This window comes from Bufo bufo, chromosome 11 (assembly GCF_905171765.1).
Source record: "Bufo bufo chromosome 11, aBufBuf1.1, whole genome shotgun sequence".
Classification (NCBI taxonomy): domain Eukaryota; kingdom Metazoa; phylum Chordata; class Amphibia; order Anura; family Bufonidae; genus Bufo; species Bufo bufo.
In genome coordinates, this window is record NC_053399.1 from 10911042 (window position 1) to 10936749 (window position 25708).

General features: G+C 46.6%; 1 protein-coding gene across 3 annotated transcripts in view; it reads left to right on the top strand.

The window, feature by feature from the left end:
• Window positions 1–20051, top strand: part of FRMD6 (FERM domain containing 6) — a 125491-nt gene extending 105440 nt beyond the window's left edge. For all 3 annotated transcript variants that reach the window (XM_040411962.1, XM_040411959.1, XM_040411960.1), the window contains exons 4-14: window positions 1672–1751; window positions 5544–5620; window positions 6470–6656; window positions 7737–7892; window positions 8451–8516; window positions 8716–8784; window positions 13122–13296; window positions 14434–14769; window positions 15332–15451; window positions 17173–17264; window positions 18068–20051. In XM_040411962.1, coding sequence (XP_040267896.1) covers window positions 1672–1751; window positions 5544–5620; window positions 6470–6656; window positions 7737–7892; window positions 8451–8516; window positions 8716–8784; window positions 13122–13296; window positions 14434–14769; window positions 15332–15451; window positions 17173–17264; window positions 18068–18352 — 1643 coding nt within the window. In that variant the 3' untranslated portion in view covers window positions 18353–20051. The remainder of the gene's footprint in view (window positions 1–1671; window positions 1752–5543; window positions 5621–6469; window positions 6657–7736; window positions 7893–8450; window positions 8517–8715; window positions 8785–13121; window positions 13297–14433; window positions 14770–15331; window positions 15452–17172; window positions 17265–18067) is intronic.
• Window positions 20052–25708: the final 5657 nt, after the last annotated feature.

Consider the following 25708-nt stretch of genomic DNA (forward strand, 5'->3'; position numbering starts at 1 on the left):
ACTGATAACAGGGAACAATAGATGATATTAACTTTCATAACTTGGTTCAGACCCCGGAGAATAATACTAAATGAATTCAGACAATTAGGGCTCATGCACACGACCGTTTTTGTTTTGCGGTCCGTTTTTCACGGATCCGTTGTTCCATATCTGAGGGTTTTTTTTCTCTGATTTAAGTCCTCTTCCGTTCCGTTATTGCACAAAACATATCCGTATGTTTCCGTATTTGATCCGTTTTTTGCAGATTGGAAACAGTAACTTATTAATCACCAAACACATGAGGAATATGGGCTTGGCATAGCATTTCAACAGTATAGATCCGCGAAATACGGATGGCGTACGGATGTGTTCCGTGTGGTTTCCGTATTTTTTGCAGACCCATTGACTTGAATGGGGCCTCAGACTGTGATTTGCAGACAATAATAGGACATGTGCTACTTCTTTGCTGAACAGAAATGGAATGCACACGGAGTACCTTCTGTTGTTTTTGCGGACCCATTGAAGTGAATGGTTCCGCATACGGTCCGCAAAAAAAACGGAAAGAAGATACGTTCGTGTGCATGAGCCCTTGAGACCTCTAAATTAAAGGGGTATTTGGGTTGTTACAAGTTATCCCGTATTGGGGGGATAAGGGATAACTATTAGATCTGTGGAGGTCCTACCGCTGGAACCCCCACTGATTATGTGAATGAAGGCCCTTCACCCCCTGCAGCCCTTCTGAAATAAACGGAGCAACTATCCAGGCATGTGTGCGGCCGCTTCATTCATTTCTATGGGAATTCTGGAGATAGGTGAGCCCTGTACTCGGCTATCCCCGGAACTTCCATAGAACTGAATAGAGAAGCCACGCGCATTCCTGAACCGTTGCTCCGTTTATTTCAGAAGGGCTCTGAGGGTACAGGGCCCCCGTTCTCATGATCGGTTGGAGTCCCTGAGGTAGGACCCCCCCCCCACCAATCTAATAGCTATACCATATCCTGTGGATAAAAACCTCTTTAATTCAGACCCCAGTTCACATATAATGAGGCCCAAGGCTAGACCCGCATAGGACTGCTGCCAGTCATATCTCATTGAATGGGCTGAAACTAAATATGGGCTCAGAACTGACCAGTGCGTGAAATCGGCCTGAAAGGAATGTTAATGGGGAACCGTAAATTGTATTGTACTGAAGAAAAGATGGCTTTGTGTCTGTCCGATACACCAGTCACATTGTATACTTTTATATGGGTCTCAACATATGAAAAGAGCTTGGGTTTGCAATATCTTTTTATCTGCATTAAAACAAGTGCTGGATTATCAGAATGGATGGACCAATAATTTCTTTACAATATATATATATATATATATATATATATATATATATATATATATATATATATCAATGATTTTCAACAATTTTTTTTATTTACGGATTATCAAATGACACAAAAGAATGTCTCTTTTATTTCTTTTATTTTAATGTTGCATATTATCTGTTGAATTTATTAGCAAATATTTAGTAACCGCTGATTATTAGAATTTTTGTTACTCTTATCATTTGTCCACATATAGTTTATGTATTTATTTTTTATCGTTATTTGTATTATTTATTTCGTTTTGATTTGTTTCTTTGTATATATGCATTAGACTTATTTATAATTATTTTTTTTTCCTTCTTGCGTTTGCTCTCAGATAATGAACATGTATACATGGAACTCAACCAGAAGCTTTATAAATACTGTCCCAAGGAGTGGAAGAAGGAGGCCAGCAAAGTAAGTCAGGTGACCGCGTGTTTGCTCGACGCTTTCCTTGGCCGGGAATCCTGAGGAATGTTGCTGTTGGCACAATCCTGATGAGACATATTTCATTCTTGTGTCCGATCACTTATTGTATACTGTATATAAGCCGTCTGGTGGGGAATCTGATTCTTAATGCATCAGGGGCCAAATTCTGATTCTGCATCTTATAATTTACATAAGAAGACACCAGGATTATAAATTGCACATGGTAGGAGGTACGTAGATAGAGGTCATCAGCAGGGCTGTCTTTAATATTGATTGGACCCTGGGCAAGAATTTACTTGGGCCCCCCTGGATTCCGCCTTCCCACACCCCAGCATGCAATCCCACCCTCCACCACAACACACTTCGTAGAGTAGTAAGCTGTAATAATGATGAGTGGCCACAAGACGTGTTCCTTGGCAGTAATGTAAATGCTGCCTTTTTTTCTGAAAAGCAGTGTTTACATTAGAAAGCTTGCAGAGACGCGCTATAGACACCGGAACTACCACGGTTAGCTGTTGTGGTTCTGGTGACTATAGTGTCCCTTAATATAGAGGGGAAAAAAAAGAATCAGCACAAAAGTATCAAATTAAACGGCTGTATCATTATTCTAAAAATTAAAAAAGCACAACTTATGACACAAAAATATAGTATTTTGCAGATTACTTTTTTTTTATTTTTTACAATGTGCAGATAGTACTGTACTACTAACCCCTCCATCCCAGGTAATACAGCCCCATACCTCTTACATCCAGTGACGTCTCTTTGATGTAGATGTTCTCTTTCCTCATCTTCTCCTTTCAGACCTTCAGACCAGACACCATTTTTCAGCCATTTCTCATCTCTGCAGTTTGACAAACAAAATCTTAGTTTACTACTTTTCCATCATCCTCCCATCTTCTGGACAAATCATCCTACCACCCCCAATACTCTGCCCGCTGTGCTCCCCAATACTATACTGCAGAAACAGATAAACCACCTGATAATACTAGTACCATGCAGATAGTGCCCTTCAATAATTATTGGCACACAGTGCCCTAAAATAACTGCGCCCAGCAAATGGTGCCCCTGACACTAATAGTGTAAACATAACGTCCCCCAAAAATAATTGTGATAAGCTGATACTGTGCCAAGGTGCCCCACAGTAATAATGCTCCCAAAAGTCCCACCAATAGGAATAATTCTCTACTAGAGCACACATGGTAGTAATAATGCTCCTACAGTGCCCCCATCATGTCCCCACTGTGCCCCAGAAGTGATAATGCTCCCATAGTGCCCATACTAGTAATCATGTTCCCCATAGACCCCCAGTAGTAATAAAGCCCATCATGATGCCCCCAGTACTAATAATTCTCCTTTTAATGTGCCAGTGCAAAAAATACCCCCTTTTTAATGCCCCCAGTTGAGCTAATGTCCCCATAGTGCCCCCATAATGTGCCAGTATAAAATACCCCTATATAGTTCCCCCATAGTGGTCCTCTCCCCCCAGTATAAAATGCCCCTATATAATGCCCCAGTAGATGCCCTCAGTGTCCCCCATAATTTGCAAGTATAAAATACCCCTTTTTAGTGCCCCCATAGATGAGCCCATAGTACCCACCATAATGTGCCCCAGTATAAAATGCCCCTATACAGAGTCCCCCATATAAAATACCCCTTCTTTGTGGCCTCAGTAGATGCCCCCATAGAGCCCCAAATAATGTGCCAGTAAGAAGTGCCCCCATAGATGCCCCTAATCATGTGCCAGTAACAAGTGCCCCCATAGATACCCCCCAATCATGTGCCAGTACGTAGTACCATATAAAAAAAAACCCACTTACCTCCATCAGGCTGGCAGCGATGCGATGCCTGTGTCCCGCGCTGTACGACTCAGGCGGCGCGATGACGTCGTCGCGCCACCTGCACCGGCCTCTGATAGGCTGCAGGCACTAGGCCTGCAGCCTATCAGAGGAACGGGGAAGGGAGACGCCTCTCCCTCCCCTGCCCCGCCGCATTACTTCCATCTGTATCGCTGTCCTGAGGACGGCGATACAGATGACTATGGAGATGAGCGTTTCCACAATGGAAGCGCTCATCTCCCTGTGCCCTGCCGCTGCCCCCCACTTGTCACCTGGGGCCATTGCCTCACTTTGCCTAATTAGCGGTGCGGCCCTGCTAGCGCCCCCTGGAATTTTGCGCCCGGTGCAACGGCACACTATGCCACTGGCCAGCAGGGCTCAAGAGGCAGCTGCCTTGGGCCTCCCAGGAGCAACTAGGCCCGGGGCAGCTACCCCTTTTGCCCCGCGTTAAAGACGGCCCTGGTCATCACAACCTTTTAAATCCTGTATCCTAGAACCAGACAACCTGACACAACATAACTGCAGCAAGCAAAGCAGGCACCAGGGGCTGCAAGCAATAGAGGTTACTGCGCAGCTCCAGCTAAAACAAGAGGTTATCTTATTCGGTTGACCTATAACATCAGGCTCCCAGGGCATATTAGAGACAACTATGCATGGCAGGCCGGACACTTATTTAAAGTAATGTGTTAAAATCCAGATATTCCAACTAAAACTGATTCAGAAATGAACAGTGAATAGCAAAATACAATATATATATATATTTTTCTCATTGTACCCAGCCCCAATAAGCTTCTATTTTAATTCTACTAGTTCTTTGCGTCACACACAAGAGATTGCACCAAATCTCCCTCTAGTGGCAGGAGGACCAACTTACTCTTAATTGTTATTTACCTGTTATTATTTATTAACCAATTACCAGACACGACTGATAGGCCCCCGGCTTCTGAATATCGCCATGAAATTTTTATGATTAAACCCTGTGCTTGATAACATGACAGGTCCACTTTAAATATCGCAGATATGCTCTTTATCCCACAAAGCTGGATATAATTGCTCTGCGAGAAAGCTGTGTGATCAACATGCCACATACATCTGAAACACTTGTATGTTATTAATCCCGAGACTGTATAATGCTCAGGGCTGGGGGGCATCGTGTTTCATATTCTCGCACCGCCTGTGAGAGCGGAGAACGAGCTCCACGCCAACTGTCACCGCCTGTGGGAATGAATCACGATTACGAGATCAGCTGTCGGCTTGTCAGCATGCGGACATTGCCGTCTAGTTACACAATTGTGAGAGACGAGCCCCGTCACCCGGCCCAGGCTTGCAGCATGTAGTATCCTGCATTATAGTGGTGCCCCCAGTGCGGAGGTGGGGTTCACATGACAGCCACAGCGCCCCCCATGGCAGTGACGGCCACAGCGCCCCCAGTGCGGAGGTGGGGTCCACATGACAGCCCCAGCGCCCCCATGGCAGGGACGGCCACAGCGCCCCCAGTGCGGAGGTGGGGTCCACATGACAGCCCCAGCGCCCCCATGGCGGGGACGGCCACAGCGCCCCCATGGCGGGGACAGCCACAGCGCCCCCATGGCAGGGACGGCCACAGTGCCCCCAGTGCGGAGGTGGGGTCCACATGACAGCCCCAGCACCCCCATGGCAGGGACGGCCACAGCGCCCCCATGGCAGGGACGGCCACAGCGCCCCCATGGCAGGGACGGCCACAGCGCCCCCATGGCAGGGACTGCCACAGTGCCCAATAATGATAGTACCCCATGGCAGTGACTGCCACAGTGCCCCAATGACAGTGACGCCACCATGGTGCCCCTATAGCAAATCCTGTATATATGTCACACAGATGCCATCATGCATGACTCCTATGTATCATAGAGCAGGTGTCCACATCACAGCCCGGTATACAGCACTGATGAGGATTACTTTCTTACAGGGTATCGACCAGTTTGGGCCGCCTATGATCATTCATTTCCGAGTGCAATACTACGTGGAAAATGGCAGATTAATAAGGTAAAAAGCAAGAAAATGGATCTTGAGTGTCGGTAAGACCGCAGCGCACACCATAGATGTGGGGCTGTTATTTTCCCCCCACTGAACGCTGAGATTGTCTTAAAGGGCCATCCCAGTATAGACCATTGCTGTCCCCTGTGATCACAGAGTGTTCCCGGCTGCTGGGTCCTCCAGCTATCGGCTCTAATCTATGTGGGATCCCAGCAGCAAATGTTTAACTTTACTGCAGCGCCGCCACAGGGGAAATGAAGTATTGCACATCTCCTACTGAAATCAATCGGCTGTTTGTGTAACGCATGGACGCGACTGGTCTTCCAGAAAGAGATACGCTGGGTAATAGATGAGTCGGTCTCCAAACTAAACGTGCCATGAGTCATGCACTTAGTATAATTTTCAAGTGGTTTGGGGGGAGGGAGGTGACAACTTCTGTGAGAACGTTTGTCACTGATTAAAGCCATACAGTGGCCTGACAAACAAAGCTCCGTATTGTTACTAGACACTGCCAGCAACTACCATACTGCCCCCTGCGGGTAGAGAACATGATTGCGTACATGCAGATGTGTCTTGGTTGGGGCAAGCATCTGGATTCCATCAAATAAAAGAAAAAAAGTAACAATTACAATTGCAAAGGAAATAAATAAAAAGGGGAGACATTTATTGTATCAAAGACACCACAAATGTATCCCTCTTCCCCCAGCCACATTCACAGAGTTCGGGAAGCTAAGATAGGAGGAGCTGTTTGTATGAACCTCACTGTGACATGGAGGGAGCACTGTGATCGAGGGTGATGGGTGAGGGGGTTGATGGGGGGGTTTAAATACTAAATGTGGTCATTATGTCGCCCCCTAGTGATAGAACAGCGCGGTATTATTACTACTGGCACCTAAGGAAACAAGTCTTGCTCTCCCAGAGCATGACGCGGGAGGAAGCTTACTTTCTGCTGGCCGCCTTCGCCCTACAAGCCGACCTGGGTAACTTCAAAAGGAACAAGCACTATGGAAAGTACTTTGAACCGGAAGCCTATTTCCCCCCCTGGGTAAGTCTTGCTGTTTACAGATTTCTGTAGACCATTTTTTGTGATGAAGGACCTAGCTCCACAGAGGTGCTCTCCTGTACCTGGACTCTTAAGCTGCAGACCATCGAATGTGTATGGGGCCTCCCACCTCTCCTTGATGAGGATCAGGCTGTTGGCTTTCAACATGCCCGATCCTAGTCTTCTCAGGGAAATACGCCCCTACCAGAGGAGTCTGCCCGATTCTTTCCGTCTCAAGGAGATAAGCCACCACCGGAGGAGTCTGACAGTGGCTTTCTACCCTCTCCTTGTACAGAACACATGCATGTTCAGTCGAGCATGCATATATAATAGGGAGGGGGGGGGGAAATAAGTGTTCAGCCAACAGGTATCTCATGCGTATGACCAGCCTCAGACTCCGATGACCCTTCCCATTTCCTTCCCTACTGAATCCCTATTTGGGGAAAAGATGGCAAATGCCCCATACCACGTGCAGTGGGGGGTCTCGGTGTATCATACAGAGGGTACATAACTTTCTGCTAGAAAGTTCCCATAATAATAAGTTGGTCAGAGTGTGTTGTGCTGCTGAAAGCGCCAGCAATCAGTCCTAACTTGTGAGAGAAGGTCTAGGAGCAAGTCTTTCATTTGCCTGCAGTGCCCCCAAAGGGGAAATAAAGCATTACACCGTTCCCACTGAATCAATGTGTAGTCCATATAATATATGGGTGGGCCGGGTCCTCCAGAACGCGAGACATTTTTTTTTTTTTGTAGCCACTCTTAAAGCGGCTTTTAATATTGGATAGGTGATCAATAACAGATGGACGGGGGTCCGGCACCCAGCTGTATAAGGAGATGGTACGCACATTGCGCATGCCGTCTCCCATCTGTCTATGGCAAAGCAGCAGCAGAGCAGGAAGGGACCCCCACTGATCTGATATAGGATAGGTCATCAATATTAAAAGCCCGGAGAACCCCTTTAACTCTAGAGGGGGAGAGAGGCAGGAGACCCCCCTTCGTCTGTTTGCCTCAGTTAGTTTTGATGCCCCTTTGCTGCTTACAACTCCCAGGTTTTTATTCACTTTTTTGCTTCCACATTTTTTACAGGTAATAAAAAAGCGGGGGAAAGATTACATTTTAAAGCACATTCCGAATATCCACCGCGACCAATTTGCACTGAGCGTGCCGGAAGCACACCTCATGTATATTAAAGAGGCAGCGCGACTGGAGGACGTGGCTGTCCATTACTACAGGCTGTACAAGGTGAGTGAGAGTCCTCTACACAAGGACGAAGATCCTGGGAGGCACACAGATGTTTTCCTGGAAGGAGGAACATGGAGGTTTATATTGTTTCTGTGCCATAAGGTATCGGAAGCAAACCTCCTGCTGAGCGGGAAGTTTACAGCTGACCGTCCATGATGGGACTAGGGCGTCTGTCACCCCTGTACTGAGGGTATGATCCAGCTTTCCAGATCCTCTGTTGCCTGTTGGTTTTGGCTTGTTTAAAATGTTATATAGCGTAAATGACAAATGGGAAAACTCGCTGCTCCTCAGCCATGGTGCCCCCACGACAAAACTTCCTGCCCGATCCTTAGGCAGCTCCACGTTTACATCAGGCGGCTACCATTCAAGTCAGTAAGGATGCGGATGGTGATCTGGATCCACGCAAGGTTGAGCTGAACGTCCAGATCGCAGGGCAGGAAGGGTTGTCATGAGGACACCAGAGTAGAAGAGCTGCAGGTCAGATCCTTTATATAGGACATGATTCCTATTTTTTCCGGTTGCACTTTGCTAAAATATAACCAAATGCTTCTTTTTTAGGATAAGAGAGAGGTAGAGGCCTCGCTGATTCTTGGACTTACACTGAGAGGAATCCAGATCTTCCAGGTCAGTACTGATGATGATCCATATGGATATACCTGTATAAGGAGACTGCAGTAGCCCCTAGTCATCTATAATCATGGCAGCAGCACAGAGTGTTTGAGGAGACAAGCATACTAATATTGTAGAAGGGACTAAAATGTACAATGAAACTAACGCATTTACTACAACCGGTATGATATCAGTCTCATCAATTTTCTTCCAGAGTTCGGGTGATGAGAAGCAGCTTCTTTATGATTTCCCCTGGACTAATGTAGGAAAATTAGTGTTTGTGGTAAGTAGACAGCGGGATGGGTGGGTAAGAGCGAGTGTTCGGGTGCTCGGCAGAGTCAATGGGAGAACCCGAGCATTAAACCAGGCCCCCCCTGGGGGGGGGGGGTGTCTGGTTCATAGGAAAAGTTCCTAAATAGATGGAAATGCCACTGAAATGGTTCGGGAACAGCATGGGGAGGATGTCTGGATGCATCTTGGACTCCCAGGTCGCTGCTGGGAACCATGTTGTCCGAGTAGTACGCCACTTTTACTGACTGACAATAATACGCACCAAACCGAAGAGTAAAAATTGTTAGGAAACATTCTTTCCTGTATATTTATTTGTATATAAAGTGCAAGTGCTGCCAAAAAGTACAAGGAAGAGGCACTCCGATACAACCTGTATATCACATAAAGGAGGGCCTCATTCACATTGTGGTACAATTGTTCAGGTAGTGGGACTCCTACACTTATAAAGCCTATGCACTAAGGGAAAGGGCTGCCAAAAATTACAAGGAAGCGGCACTCCAATACACCCTTTATTACACATAAAGGAGGGCATCATACACACCCTTGAAAAATTATGATTGATGGCCTGCTGGTGACCCTCTAAAACATTAGGAGCGAGGGCAGCCTAATAAGCATGTTGATATGATGGAGGAGGACGAGAAAAGGGAGATTGAACCATATACCCTTTTTTGTTGTGGAAGGGGTGCATGGGAATACAGTGTATTCAGTACATTATAAAAAACACATTTATGTTCAGCCACTTTCCTCTGGTGGAGTAGAGAAGTCAGGGGCAATCCAGGCCTTGTTCATTTTTATAAGAGTCAAACTGTCAGCATTTTCAGTTGACAGGCGGATACGCTAATCAGTTATTATGCCCCCAGCAGCACTAAATACCCGCTCTGACAATATACTGGCGGCAGGGCAGGCCAGCACCTCCAAGGCTTAGAGCGCCAGTTCGTGCCACGTGTCCAGCTTGGACACCCAGTAGTTGTAAGGCACAGAGGGATCACTGAGGAGGCTGACACGGTCCGCTACATACTCCTTCACCATCTTCCAAAACGTTTCCCTCCTTGTGACACTAGGCCACACATCAGGGTGAGGGTGCTGGCGGGGTGTCATGAAACTGTCCCAGGCCTTGGAGAGGGTTGCCCTTGCCTCTGTTGGAACTGCTGTGTGTTCCCTTCGTCTCCCTTCCTCGGTTGGCTAAGGAACCACGTACTCTGCCGCCAGCGTTGTCAGCTAGAAATTTTTGGAGCAATTTTTCCACAAGGACCTTCTGGTATTGCACCATTTTGCTCGTCCTCTCCACCAAAGGAATAAGAGATGAGAAGTTCTCTTTGTAGCGGGGGTAGAGAAGGGTGAACAACCAGTAATCGGTGTTGGCCAAAATGCGAACAACGTGAGGGTCACGGGAAAGGCAGCCTAACATAAAGTCAGCCATGTGTGCCAGAGTCCCAACAGACAAGACTTTGCTGTCCTCATCAGGAGGATGACTCTCAATCTTCTCATCCTCTTCTGCCCATCCACGCTGAACAGATGGAATAAACCTGCTGTGGGTACTACCCTGTGTAGCGGAGGCAACCGTCTCCTGCTCCTCCTCATCATCATCCAATTCGCGCTGATAAGATGAACTGAGGGTGGTCTGGCTATCACCCTGTGTAATGTCTTCCCCCATTTCCACCTCTTCCACATGCAAAGCGTCCTCCTTTATTGTGAGCAGCGAGTGTTTCAGTAGACACAGAAGTGGGATGGTGACGCTGATAATATCGTTATCACCGCTCACCTTCTGTGTTGATTCCTCAAAGTTGCGTAAAACCTCAGAGGTCAGACATCAATGCCCACTCGTCGCTTGTGAAGAGCGGAAGCTGACTGGAAAGGCGCCGACCATGTTGCAGCTGGTATTCCACTACTGCCCTCTGCTGCTCACAAAGCCTGGCCAACATGTGGAATGTGGAGTTCCAGCACGTGCTCACGTCGCACAACAGTCGGTGAGCTGGCAATTGCAAGCGCTGCTGCAGCGCTGCCAGATCGGCGTCAGCTGTCGATGACTTTCGAAAATGGGCAAACACACGGCGTACCTTCACCAGTAGTTCAGGCAAATTGGGATAGGTTTTGAGAAACCGCTGAACCACTAAGTTGAACACGTGGGCTAGGCATGATATGTGTGAGCTTGCCGAGCTCCAAAGTCACCGCCAAGTTACGGCCATTATCAGACACAACCATGCCTGGTTCTAGGTTGAGTGGCGAGAGCCACAGCTCAGTCCGGTCCCTTATACCCTGCCACAGCTCTGCGGCGGTGTGCTGTTTGTCACCTAAACATATTAGTTTCAGCACGGCCTGTTGCCGCTTCCCCACTGCAGTGCTACACTGCTTCCAGCTACTGACTGGTGCTGCAAGATGATAATAAAGAGGTGGAAGTGCAGGAGGATGCGGAGGAGGAGAAGGGGGGGTTGCAGCCACTAATGTGGTTGGTGGCGGAAATCCTGATGGAAGTAGGGCCCGCAATCCTTGGCGTCAGTAGCACCTGTGCCATCCCAGGGTACGACTCGCTCCCAGCCTCCACAACGTTAACCCAGTGTGCTGTCAGGGAAATGTAGCATCCGTGTGTCAGGAGTTAAGTGGACCTTACCAATAACTGCATTGGTCAGAGCACGGGTGATGTTACGGGACACATACTGGTGTAAGGCGGGGACGGCATACCTGGAAAAATATTGGCGGTTGGAGACAGAGTAACGCGGGATGGCCGCCACCATCAGGCTGCAGAAAACCTCAGTGTCCACAAGCCTAAATGACAACATTTCCAGGGCCAGCAATTTGGAAAGGTGCGCATTTAGTGCTATGGCCTGTGGGTGGGTGGCTGGGTATTTGCGCTTTCATTCAAAGGCCTGGGGTATAGACATCTGTACGCTGCGCTAGAACACAGAAGTGGATGTGCTAGCTGATGGTGCTTGCAAAGGTCCAGGTGCATGGAGGCATCCGGGCATCCGGGCCTGCGTCTTGGACAGGGGATTGGCCAGCACGTAACACAGGGGAAGAGGAGGCAGTGGTGTGACCCGCAGACACTGATTGTGGACCCAGGCGTTCGGCCCACCTATTAGGGTGCTTGGATGCCATGTGGCGGATCATGCTGGTGGTGGTGAGGTTGCTAGTGTTCACGCTCCCTGCTCATTTTGGTTTGGCACAGGTTGCAAATGACAATTCTTTTATCGTCCGCACTTTCCTCAAAAAAGCGCCAGACTGCGGAACACCTACACCTTGGCAAGGGAGATTGCACAAGGGGGTGCTCCGGGGAACAGTTGCGGGCCTGTTTAGTGTGGCCCGCCTTCTCCCTTTTGCCACCCCACTGCCTCTTCCAGCCTGTTGCGGTGCTGCGGATCCCTCCCCCTCTGTACTGCTGTCCTCGCTCGGCTTGCCACCTTCCCAGGTTGGGTCAGTGATTTCATCGTTTACCACCTCCTCTTCCACTTCCTCACTCTGCTCACCCTCCTGACTTGTTGACCTAACAACAACCTCACTTATTGACAACTGTGTCTCATCATCATCATCATCATCCACCTCGTGAAACACTAATTGCCGTTCCCCACCGTCATCTGTTGGGTCTCTTACACCTTTCAACACTCAAAACTCCCTTAAAAAAGCACAATTCCTCTCCCTACACAATCTGTCCATTTTGCTGCAGCTCTCCCTGACTAACTAACTCTGAGCCGAACCACGTGTCATTTGGTACTTTATAGCACCCGATGACGCGTTTCGGCCAGCCAATCACTGTAATGCCAGTAACCAACATGGCTACGTCATTACAGTGAGTGGCAGTACTTCCCCGCACGTTTATTGGCTGCGTAGCAGCCAACAAACGTGCAGGGAGGAGACTCGAGCATCGCGCTAGAGTACACGCGGTGTTCGGCCAAACACTGCGGTGTGCCGAGCATCGCGATGCTCAAGTCAAAATGGTGTTCGGCCGAGCATGCGCGCCCAACACTAGTAAGAGCGCTAGTCTCCCGGATCATCCATTATACATGCTTCCAGGAGGTGTATACTCCCTTAACAAAGAAGCCCTTATATGTCAACACAACCAGATGCCAGAATTACTGCTCCGGAGACGTTAATAAGGATCTACGTGTTAAGATTAGCCCCTGTTTACATCTATGTGGTGGATTGTGTCTAATGATGCTGTGACGGATCTGTAACATGATGGTCACCAGAGGCACCCGACTATCTATCTATCCATCTCTTTCACGTTGGTCTTTTTTCGAACTCTTAATATAAAATAATATAAAAGAACCATCATATGCTTTGTATACAGTGGTAGATGATACATTGTAACTACGTGTCATATCTTTTACTTCTCAGGGCAAGAAGTTTGAAATTTTACCAGACGGCTTACCCTCGGCCAGGAAACTAATCTACTACACCGGCTGCTCCATGCGTTCTCGCCACCTCCTGCAGCTGCTCAGCAATAGTCATAGATTATATATGAATCTCCAGCCTGTCCTGAGGCAAGTGCGGAAACTGGAGGAAAATGAAGGTGAGATGGAGCCACAACCTGCTCAGGCTTCCTGTGACCGGTGCAGGTAGAATAATCAGCCGGCTGAGGAGGGAGATAAGAAAACGCCAGACACCCATAGTGCCCCGGATCCCTGCACACACAATCAGACAAAGACAATTGGCTTATTTCAGTTATAATCAAGTTTTCAGAAATAAATCATACAGATAACTAAAATAAGAAATTTTGTAATATATCTTATTAAAAAGTATGCTTCATACTTGGCTTCTCAGGCTGCTTCCCTCCTCTATCCCTTCACTCTTATCTCTAGTAGCTTCCAGCTTCACATACAACTCTGTGAAGAGGAAAGGAGGGATGAGGAGGTTGCTACCATCTAAACAGTGGCAGAGCCTTATCTTACTAGATATAGTAGAGCCAAAAGTGCTAAGTGTAGCAGAGGTAAGAAACTGCAGTTTGTGTGTCTCTCGTCTGGCAGCCTCCTCCTCCTCTATCCATAGACATCAATCTCAAAAGCAGGAAGGAGCAAAGCAGCCTGATAAAAGCAAATAGAAGCATTTTTCTTTAACAAAATATATTACAAAGTTTCTTATATTCACCTGACCATTTATCAAAATTTGTTTTATAACTGGAGGTATGCCCTAAATGTAATTATTTTGGTTACCCTCCTCTGCTCCTGCTCTGTCCATGATTTTATTTTTCTGTGTCAACAGTTTTGTTAAAGGGGTTTTCTCATCACAGACAATCCCTTTAACGTGATAGCCATTGTCTCACTGCTACTCTAATTTTGCTGGGAACAGTTGATGAACCCAGACATTCAGAGAAATGGTTGTCTGTGACATGAGACTGCCAGACCTGTTTGTTGTCACCTCTTTACTCTTGGCCCAGGTGATGGTCCTAAGTAGAGGTCCCCCCTCTGATACCCATGTGTCCTCATAGGCCATCTTAAAGAAACCCTCTCACCAGACGTAAGAGCAGCATTCAACATGGGCATCATATTGGTAACCTAGTGCATGATTCGTATAGCAACCATGCACCCATTCCCTTATGGTGCCTTCTATAGTTAGCTGGATGCTTTGGTGGGTGGCATAAAGCCAATGACCTACTGAACCCTAATGGAAGGAATCAGGGTAGATTAAAGACCCCCCCGTTATTTTACAGAGAAGAAACAATACAGGGAGTCCTACATCAGCGACACGTTGGATCAAGACATGGATCAGTTGGAGAAGAGATTGCGGGCGAGTGGAAGCAGCGCAGGGAGCGTCCAGCACAAGAGACTGTCCCGGCACTCCACAGCCAGTCACAGCAGCTCACACACCTCAGGGATAGAGGCCGATACCAAGCACAGGGACATAGGAGCCGAGGACAGCTTCTCGGGGACATCACTGCACCGCAAGCTGAAAACCTGCAGCTCCATGACCTCTCACAGCAGCTCGCACACCTCCGGAGCAGAGAGCGCCGGCAAGGACAGGCTAGAGGATGACTCTCAAGATGACGGTAATCTACAGCGATAGACCTGGTGCTTCCTTCACATCGATTTGCACTGACACTTACTATGTGCTCCAGTGCAAAGTCAACATCACTGCTAACATGGGTCCTACAAATATATATATATATATATATATATATATATATTTATCTTGCAGTTTTCAGTAGGCTGACACTTCCTGTTCTATAGAGGTCACTTCTCAGCAGTCATCTCATTATTACCGTGACAGGTAACACTTACTTATATATAGATAACACAGGATCCACCATTCACAATAGGTGATTTCACAGCTCATCTCTTCCCCCTCTCTGCACAATGATCTCTGTACAAATCACAGAGCACGCCCCTCTATTGCCATCTCCTGTCTACAGGTTCCTATGGTTCATGTGGTCTAAACATATCTCTAAATGCAATAAACCACAGCTCAGACAAGATGGCCTCCCCCATAATCATGTACACAAAATTCACATTTATTGTAAAATATAGGGTCTTCTATGTAAAATTTCTGGGTCTCCTTTAAAATATGTTGGAACTTTCAATTTGCTTATTATCTTGATTTTTTTCTTGCAGAGATTGAGATGCTGGTAGACGACCCTAAGGACATGGACTCTCCTTTGGATGTTAGTCCCGATCTGTGTATTTACATCACGGAAGACATGTTGGTCTCGCAGCAAACGAATGGATATTCTGGTGCGTGTTACAGAGAGCTTCCTGTGTGTGCAAGGCCTGAAGGTCCTCCATCATATACTTTTCTGTGGCTGATAATCCGGCACCTATTAGGTCCCACTAATCCGGAATCTATTGGGTCCCACTGCTAAAGGAATTGTACTGTACATTGTTAGTAGCACTATTGCTCCTGTTAGTAATCAGGCCACAACTACTCGCCTGTCAAGAGTCCATTGCTAAAGACCAGCAATTTTTGTATTTCTTTGTTCGTTTGCCTTGCAGTAGGAAGCATTTCTGGTGACACAATTAAAGGCTATCGACACCTTCGGGACAATTTATATTTGAAGATTGTATTTTACTCATTTTGGGCTAAAAATAATTTTTTTAGTTGGTTATTATTAAAAATATTCAGCTGGTTTTGAGTTACAGGGGTTAAAAATCAGTATGTTTGCAAGCTGTCACAGCCTGTTTTCCTTGAATCCCTTCTGGCTGAAGGATAGCTCTTATCCCTGATCTCCTGACCTCATAAACACTCAAACTGATAAGTATATGGCTCACGGATTTAAGGAAAACAGGCTGATTTTTATCCCTTGTAACTCAAAATCAGCTGAACATTTTTAATAATGACCAACTGGGGGAAAAAAAAGATTTTTAACCCAAAAGGAGTAAAATGCAATCTTCAAAAAAAAATTGTCCCAAAGGTGTCGATAGCCTTCAAAGGGCAAAACATAGCGGTTTTCTTCCATGACCAGTGCCACACCTGTCCATGGGTTGTACCTGGTATTGCAGCACCGTTCCAATGAAGTGAAGCCATTTGGGCTGCAATACCACATAGAATCTATGGACTGGTGTGGCGCTGTTCTGGGGAGAAAGCCGCCATGTTTTTCTAATCTTGTACAAACTCTTTAAAGGGGTATTCTCATCTTAGACAATGGGGGCATATCGCTAGGATATTCCCCCATTGTCTGATAGGTGCTGGGACCCGCACCTATATCGAGAACGGAGCGGGGAGCGCTGTGGCTGGAGGACCCCAGATTTTCCGGGGTCCGTCCACCACCAAGCGCTAATCCCCACCTCTCCCATTAAAGTGACTGGGAGCTGGTGACGTGCATGCGCGGCCCATGCTCCCATTCATTTCTATGGGGCAGACGGCAATAGACGAGCCAGCGCTCGGCTATTTTCGGCAGCCCCATAGAAATGAATCGAGGGCGGCTGCGCATGCGCAGTGTGCTCTCCTTCACTTTCGGGGCTCCGTTCTCGATATAGGTGCGGGTCCCAGCAGTGGGACCCGCACCTATAAGACAATGGGGGCATATCCTAGCGATATGCCCCCCATTGTCGGAGATGAGAAAACCCCTTTTAATTATATTCTGCAAAGTAGATTAAAGGGGTTTTCCAGGGAAATATTGTTTTTAATAAATCACTATTAACAATAACAAAAATTAAGTACTCACCCTCAATGATTACCCCCCCCCCCCCCCTCCGCTACAAAGAAGGAAACGGAGACGAAGCTGTTTCGTTCCAGGGGTTTATGGTGAAGCTGTCACCACTCTCCATTGACGTCAATGGTTTTACAGAAGCAGGCCAATGTCCATGCTCATTTCAGACCAGCGTGACCACCCATCTATGACCATGATCCCCACGCCGCAGCAGCTGACCTCCACCCTTTACACTCTTTTATGTAAACCCCCTTTAAACTGATGACTTCTATAGCAGTGATACAAGGCTTTCCTTCTCCCTTCTAGGATTAGTAGTGAAAGAAGTGAACTCGTCAACCTCAAGCTCTTCTGAAACTGTGGTGAAGCTCCGCGGTCAAAGCATTGACTCGTTGCCGCAGGTGAGTTATAGCGCTCTCCATCCCATAAAGCCACGGTCTCCATATCTTCCTTTGATGCAGGCCATGTCGGCCATTTTGAAGATTAACGATGCAATCTGATATGGCATGTACGACGCTCTTTGGTAGAGTTCGCTTAGTAAATTCCCCCCGTTCATAATGGGAAACCGTCAGAAGGTAGGTGCCCCAAACTGGAACCAGTACCGGACTATTCTGCTCATCTAGTCTCAGACAACGTTCTTATTAACCCAGAGAGCCTCGTGATGGTGAAGAATAACTTTGATGGCTCTGCGCACCTTATGCGGATGAGGTCCCCAAAGTCAAGGAGGTGGAAAGGCACCCAAATGTCGCCCCCTTCTGGCTTGATTGACATGCCTGAGGACAAGGAAGCATGACAAAATCTCACGTGTGCACCGTTAGAACGTCTTGATCAACAGCGGCGCACATGTGAGATTTCGCCCCGGTGTGTAATGGCGGTCCCTGCCCTTAGGAACATCAACTAAGCCGGGATTTAGGTGCAGAGACCATGTCCGTGGCTTCTTTTCCACCTCCTTTAACTATAGGGACGGAGCATGGACGCATCTGATTTATAATGAGGCTCCCCATCGTCAGAGGCTAGATTAGAGTTTGGGGCTACCTACCTTCTGACAGTTTCCACTTAAAGGGATTGTCTGTAACTCAGACAGTGTTAGGACATCGCATTAGTGGCCAATTGGTGGTGGCAGCAGAGTCCTACCTCCACCGATCAGACGCTAATTTTGAAGATACCTCTCGCCAAAAAACGGATATATTATGTTGTTTTCCAGACCGGTTGTAGAAAACCAAAGACCTCGACGGATCGGCACAGCTTGAGCCTGGATGACATCCGCCTGTACCAGAAAGACTTCCTTCAGATTGCCGGCCTATGCCAGGACACTGCCCAGAGCTACACCTTTGGCTGCGGCCATGACGCTGACAACAGAGGCCTTTATTGTAACGGATGCTTTGCCCAGCAATGCGTCAACGTGCAGGAACCCTTCGTGGCCAAGAAAGCCACCAAATACTTCTCCTTGGACCTTACTCATGATGAAGTCCCTGAGTTTGTAGTATAATATCCCAGGCCTGGATGTCTGCGATTCCCCATAACCTCTAGGAAGATTGGATCTTTCTACTTTTTTTTATTTTATTTTTTTTTTAACCTTTTTTTTTTATATTTTGATACTAAAATGAAAGCCAACGGGACTTCCCGTGTGTACAGCTTAATATTTTGCGCTCTTGGTATTATATTGAAAAAATATATAAGGTACTATTTCATATGTACAGAGAAATCCACACACATTTGCTTCTCAAATATGCCAAAGAATGGGTCTTCGACAAAATGGCGGCCTTGGATACTTCACGGTCTCCAATAAAATGGCAGCAGGAGGACACGTCTACAAAAGAAGTTTATATTCCATGTGGGTATAATGATGGGGGGGGGGGGGGATGTATTTTTGTATAAAAAAACAAAACCAAAAAAACGACAGCACTAGATTAGTACCGTAAATGAAATTTACTAAATTATAGTCGCCCATAGGTTCTGGGCCCCTATATAGACCCCTATCTTTCCAGCTGCTAAATAATTGATGATAAGGGGGGGCTCATCAAGTATTCGCTTAGTCGCTTCCACATAATGTAATGGGCAGTAGGGGGGCGCTATTCTTTAAAAGTAGCTTGTTGTGCCCCTATACAGGTTGCACGCAAGGTATGCACACCCATGAGTTTCTGCCGATCACTCATCAGCATCTCCCCTAAAGAAGCACGCCCGCAAAATGTATTATTCTCTGACCGGTTAGAAAGATGCCGGATGTAATTTTCTTACTAGTGACCATCGTTGTGAGTTATAACCTCCCTTCTGATCCTCAGCTGTGTCATGTGACCAGCACTCTGATCTCCAACTGACACCGGACAGGAAGTCCGTTACGTCTCTATTCATTCCTATGAGCCCGACACTGTGGCTCCCATAGGAATACACAGAGAAACAGACTTCCTGTCCGCACAGAAGAGGCTGTGTTATTTTGGAGAGTCACATGACACAGCTGAGGATCCGAAGGGAGGTTATAACTCACGACTACAGTCACTGGTAAGAAAATTACCTTCACTACAGTTTATATCACGTACCTTTCTAACAGGTCAGAGAATAAAAAAATAATTGTTGGAGTGCTTCCTTGAAGTGCCAAAAATGTTTGCCCATTCAGAGCTGTAAGGATCGCAACAGCGCCACCTAGGTGTATTTTTTTTTTTTTTGGAAAAAGATTTCTCATCAAATTCTCCTAGGTAGGAAAGGAGTGACCGCTCAGGTTGTCGCCTAATGGCATTGCCATTAAGAGCAGACTTGTTGACTAAGGGGGTTTCCCCTAGGATCAGTCATCATAATGAAATTGGGGGAAATTTACAACCGGCACCCCCCTCTGGTCAGCTGTTTCCAAAAGTAAATGGAGTCTGGAGCTGGAACACCAGTGTAGTGGCCATACTAGGGTACTGCAGCTGAGTACCGGAGAACGGTCAGTACGCAGTGAATGGCGCTGTGGTTTTCCGGCTCCGCACACAGCTGATTGGTGGGGGGGGGGGGGGGGTGCGGGATATCAACCCCCAAACCCCCACCACCGGTCTCATCTTATGGATCGGTCATCTATATAGTCCCAGAAAACCCCATTCAGTAATTAGGAGATGCCTCCATGATTTTGTCCAGACCTCACCGTCATTGTGCCAATATGTTTCTCTAGAAGAGAAAAATCTCGTCATTTTGTAGCTTTTCACATCATGTCCATTAAGAAAAAAACGTTTTTTTTCACTCTATTTTTGGTATTTACTACCTCTCTCATCATCCAGCCGCCAAAAGCTTGGGGGGTCGTCCTGTTCCAAGGTCATGAATACATCTATTTCGGCGCACACTGACCCTCTCTCTTCTTTTGGAGGACGTCAGGCCAGGGACCATGAAGTGACCCCAGATGTGTCTATCGGCCCCTAGAGGCTGTAGGGTGTATAGCGACCTATGCAATGACCAGAAGGAATATTTTTGGCAATAGGATATTTATTTTGAATAATAAATACTGAATTTGGTAAGAAATATGGCAGCGCTGGGGAATTAGGCAGGCTGGAAGTTAAAGTGACCCTTCACCTTTAATGAACACTTCATCCCTTTTTTTTTTTTTTTTTTTTTTTTTTTTTTTTTTTTTTATTCCAGTTCATTTTTATTCTATTTAGTGTAAAACAAATGTGATGATATTATGTACTCGGAGCTTAATATAGGCTCCGAAAAATTGTGAACCGCAGCTTGTTGATGGTTTCCATGTCAAAATGAGGGAAAAATAAAGGAATATCTACCAGGGATGAAAATTAAAGGTGGAGTTTCACTTTAAGAAGCAGCGCTCAGCCCATATACATATGGTGCTCGGTTAGCTCTCTGATCCTCTGGACGCCCAGGCCCCGCAGTAGCTTGTAGTATATATGTATATACCTATGGGTCTTATAGATCCTGTATTAAAGTGACCTATTTCACCCCTGGAGCATTTGTATGCATTTAAAGGGATAATATATTTTCCATGCGTTGTGCAGACAATCCATGAAACATTATCTGTACAGGCCGATTATCACCAACACATACCTACCCTATCGTGCTCGAGCGAGGTATGAGGCGCGAGGCTTCTATGCGGCAGCCATTGACGATTGCTTATAATGACTGACCTGTAATGTGCAGAAGTGTGACTGGTCATTTAAAGGGACACTAAACCTGAAAGCTGCCTTATCTCCATGTGTCATGGAGGCGAATGCACTCTGTTCTTCCATGGTCGATGCTTTGTGCCCCCCCCTAACAGCATTAGGTTTAGTGGCCCATGAATGAGGTAGTCCAGGATTCCAAAAACATATCTGCCTTTTTGCACCGCGCCGCCCTTGCACACAGGTTGTCTGTGGGATTGCATCTCAGCCAAATTCACTCACTTTAAAGGGTGTCTGTACCTATATGCCACGATTAGGGATGAGCGAATCGACTTCGAATGAAACATCCGAAGTCGATTCGCATTAAAACTTGGTCTAATACTGTACGGAGCAGGAGCTCTCTGTACAGTATTAGAATGTATTGGCTCCGATGAGGCGAAGTTATTGCTACGCGAAGGTAATAACTTCATAAATTAATTTGCACTGTAAAAAAACATTTCCCAAACTCGGGTTCGGTTCCACTGATGTTTCATCCGAAGTCGATTCGCTCCTCCCTAATCCCCATAATCAGCAGGATCAACTCTATCAGGCAGTATGTTAGGTTCAATTTGGTTGTTCCTGCTGACAGGTGCTCTTTAAAGGTCCTCTGTCAGCAGATTTGTCCCTATGACACCGGCTGACCTGTTACATGTGCGCTCGGCAGCTGGAGGCGTCTGTGTCGGTCCCATGTTCATATGTGCCCGCACTGCTGAAAAAAATGATGTTTTACTATATGCAAATGAGCCTCTAGGAGCAACGGGGGCGTTGTCATTACACCTTGAGGCCCCCTGCACTTTGATTGACAGGTCAGGTTTGAATACATTTACATTTCCTGGTCCTGTTAAAGTGCAGACTGCGTTGCAGAGAGAGCAGAGCCTCTAGGTGTAATGGTAACGCCCCCGTTGCTCCTAGAGGCTCATTTGCATATAATAAAACATAATTTTTCTCAGCAATGCGGACACATATGAACATGGGACCAAGACAGATGCCTTCAGCTGCCAAGTGCACATGTAACAGGTCAGCCGGTGTCATAGGGACAAATCTGCGGACAGATGCCCTTAATGCAGCTGATCTGCAATACCAGTCACAGCCCGTGGGCAGGCGTGGCGCTGTTTCTGAAAGCAGCCATGTATTTGTAATCCTAGAAAGCCCTTTATGATTGAAAAGCAATTGACTGTAGGAAGGGGAAAGTGTCAATTCACATTTTAAAACAGTGTTTTTTTTTAATTTTGGAATTGTCTTAAACATGTATCAAATGCTTTTTTTTTTTTTTTACAATTATACTTATTCTGAAAAAGCTGATGAGTGATGGATTTTATTAGTCTTTTTTTTATCTTTTTCTTCCAGTTTTGTCTAATCGTATACTGTAAACCCTTGAGTAATATTCAGGTCCTGATATAGATGGAGCTGCCCCTTTAAGTAAATGAACATTACTGCAACCATTTTTTCATGGTATGTAAAATATTAAAGGGGTTTTCCAGGTGTTTAATATTTTGATGTTACTGGTCTTCCGTGACATCAAAAGGGGGGACCAGGAATCCGAACCCCACCAATCTAATAACGATGACCTATCCTTTCCTTAGGATAGGTACTCACTACTAAATATCCGCTTTAAAAAAAATCTTGAGAAATAAATATTTTTGAAAGTATAAACAAAATGAAGCAACTTTGCTAATATTTTTCATTAAAAATGCCCTACTAATTTGTGTCTAAAAACCTATGCGTCTCCATGGTAACAGACTACAAACATACCCTTTGTAGTCTAATCCTGCAGTCAGACTGAATTAATCGGCCCCTTCTTCCTGAAGTAGATTAGCAAGAAGGAAGCACCGACTGTAGGTGCAGACTACACAGGGTTTGCTTGTTGTCTGTTACCATGGAGACTCATAGATCTGCACAGGCGTGTCCTACGCAAAATATTTTTCGTGCGTTGCGAAGGTGAGCATAGCCTTCGGCCGAGTTCACACGAACGTGTGTGACCTGTGCCTGTGCTGCGGCCCGCAAATAGCGGGCCGCAATGCACGATTGCCGGCCGTAGGTCAGCCGCATCAGATCGCGGACCTATTCACTTTAATGGGTCCGCGATCCGCCTGTTCCGCTAAAAGATAGGACATGTTCTATCTTTTTGCGGAACAGAAGTACGGGACATAACCCCACGGAAGCACTCCGTAGTGCTTCAGAGGGGTCCCGTCCCGTGCGGCCGTTCCGCGATTCCGGATTTGCGGACCCATTGAAGTGAATGGGTCCACATCCGTGATGCGGAATGCACACGGAACTGTGGGTGTGTATTGCGGCCTGCGATTTGCGGGCCGTGTATTGCGGCCCGCAATACAGCCACGGATCACACACGTTCGTGTGAACTTAGCCTTAAAGGGAAAGCTCTGTTTATATCAAGACACCCCCCCCCCCCCCCCACACACACACACACACACACACACACACACACTTACACTTTGTTTGGCTGCTCCCTCAATAATGATCAGGTGAAATCTAGAATTAGGCCTCATGCACACGACCGTGCTGTTTTTCGCGGTCCGCAAACCGCGGATCTGCAAAGAATGAAAGCCGCCTGTGTGCTTTCCGCAATTTGTGGAACGGAACGGGCGGCCCATTGTAGACATGCCTATTCTTGTCCGCAAAACGGACAAGAATAGGACATGCTATTATTTTTTTTCGCGGGGCCTTGGAACGGAGCAATGGATGCGGACAGCACACAAAGTGCTGTCCGCATCTTTTGCGGCCCCATTGAGGTGAATGGGTCCGCATCCGAGCCGCAAAAACTGCGGCTCGGATGCGGACCATAACTACGGTCGTGTGCATGAGGCCTCACATGGTGACTATTCAAAAGGGTCATTAATTATGGCCAATTGAAGGAAGGGGTCCTAGGATCATATATATCATTGTGAGTGTGCAAATGGTATGGGGACCACCGATCGATACCCTATAAAGGCTGTATTATGGTGGGCAGCACATTCCCTGGTTACATGGGGTGATGTGCTGCTAACATGAAGGTTTCGGGGAAGAAGAAGGTGCGCTCTATCTACTCGCTGTGTCAATAGCAGTAAGTGAGTGCATGCTGTGCCCTAATTTAAAGGGATCTGTCTCTTTAAATGTAGGTCTGTTGTGGTGCAGCAGCGGGACACACTGACGTAGCTTGTTGTAAGCGATAAACGACTGCCATTGTCATGCCCAGCTGTGCGGCCGCCTGCGTGCTTGTGTCACCACTAGGTATGTGGGGATAATGTGACTGTGAACAGCTGCCATTGCCTCGGGTGATGCTCTGAAGTCAAGCTCCGGCTCCGCAGCTGCTGTGGACGACTCTGCGACGCGTTTTCTTCGACGACGAGCACAATGGCCGTGAACGCTCATCATAAAGCGGTCAGCTCTTCAGAAGAGAGGGATTTATGGGCCGAGTCAGCAACACCCAGCTATCCATGCCACATAACCCTTCTCGTAAAACATAAATAAATTGTAAAAAATACCTCACGTTTCTATCCCATTTGAGTTTTTTGTAATATTTTTCTAAAAATAAAAACTTTCTTTTGCTCTTCCTAAAGTTTATTTTATTCCAGAGTTCTCACATTTTCAGTGTCTCTTTCTGGCTCCTTGTTTACAGCAGGTGGCGCTGTTGTACTAGCAGCTAGCATTGGGAAATGCCTGTGCTTCCCTCCAGTGGAGGTAAGTGGTACTGCAGGTAAATTTTTAATTTGTTATAATACAGTATTTGACAGGTCTGCACTTTCAATTAGAAAATACATATGTACTTAAAGAGGACCTTTCAAGGGTCCTGACATTACAGTATAAGTACTTGGCACTGTGGGGCATGTTGAGGAGATCTTATATATATATATATTTTTTTTTTCCTATGGTCTGCTCCGTTCCCCTGCTGTGCCCCCCGTTCTGGTTTCCCGCCCTGTATGCTAATCCATACCATTGGTACATGGAGGAGGAGCCGGCTATGTAGGCTTGATCAGATCCTTCTGTCTCGTCATGTAATCCTAGTCAGACTTGATGATGACGAGATCAGGGCTCTATGTGGGTCATATCATCACTTCCAGGACTCCTTGTGCTTCTTTAGGGTCCATTCACACGTCCGCAGTGTTTTGCAGATCCGCAAAACACCGGGCCGGCCCCCCAGTAGAAATGCGGGTGAGGACAGCACACTGTGTGCTGTCTGCATCTTCTCCATCCCAATTGAAAATGAATGGGTCTGCATTAGGCGGAACGGATCTGGACCCAAAGTGCGGACGTGTGAATAGATCCCAACAGATAATTTTTAATGACATTGGCTGGATGATTGGGGTCGTTGTTCTGCTGTAGAATACATTTGGAGCAGTAGTGCCGTCAGCTCAGAACAGGGGAGCAAACATTCAAAAATAATTAAAATTTAAAAATAGAGAAAAAATATAACACCTAGGAGACCTCAGAGTAAGGCCTCATGCACACGACCGTTGTGTGCATCCGCGGCCATTGTTCCGTTTTCGTGTTTTTATGCGGACCCATTGACTTTCAATGGGTCCGTGGAAAAATCGGAAAATGCACCGTTTTTCATCTGCGTCCGTGTTTCCTGTCCGTGAAAAAAATAGGACCTGTCCTATTTTTTTCACGGACAACGGTTCGCGGACCCATTCAAGTCAATGGGTCCGTGAAAAACCACAGATGCACACAAGATTGTCATCCGCGTCCGTGATCCGTGTCCGTTTTTTTTCAATCATTTTAAAGGCAAACTT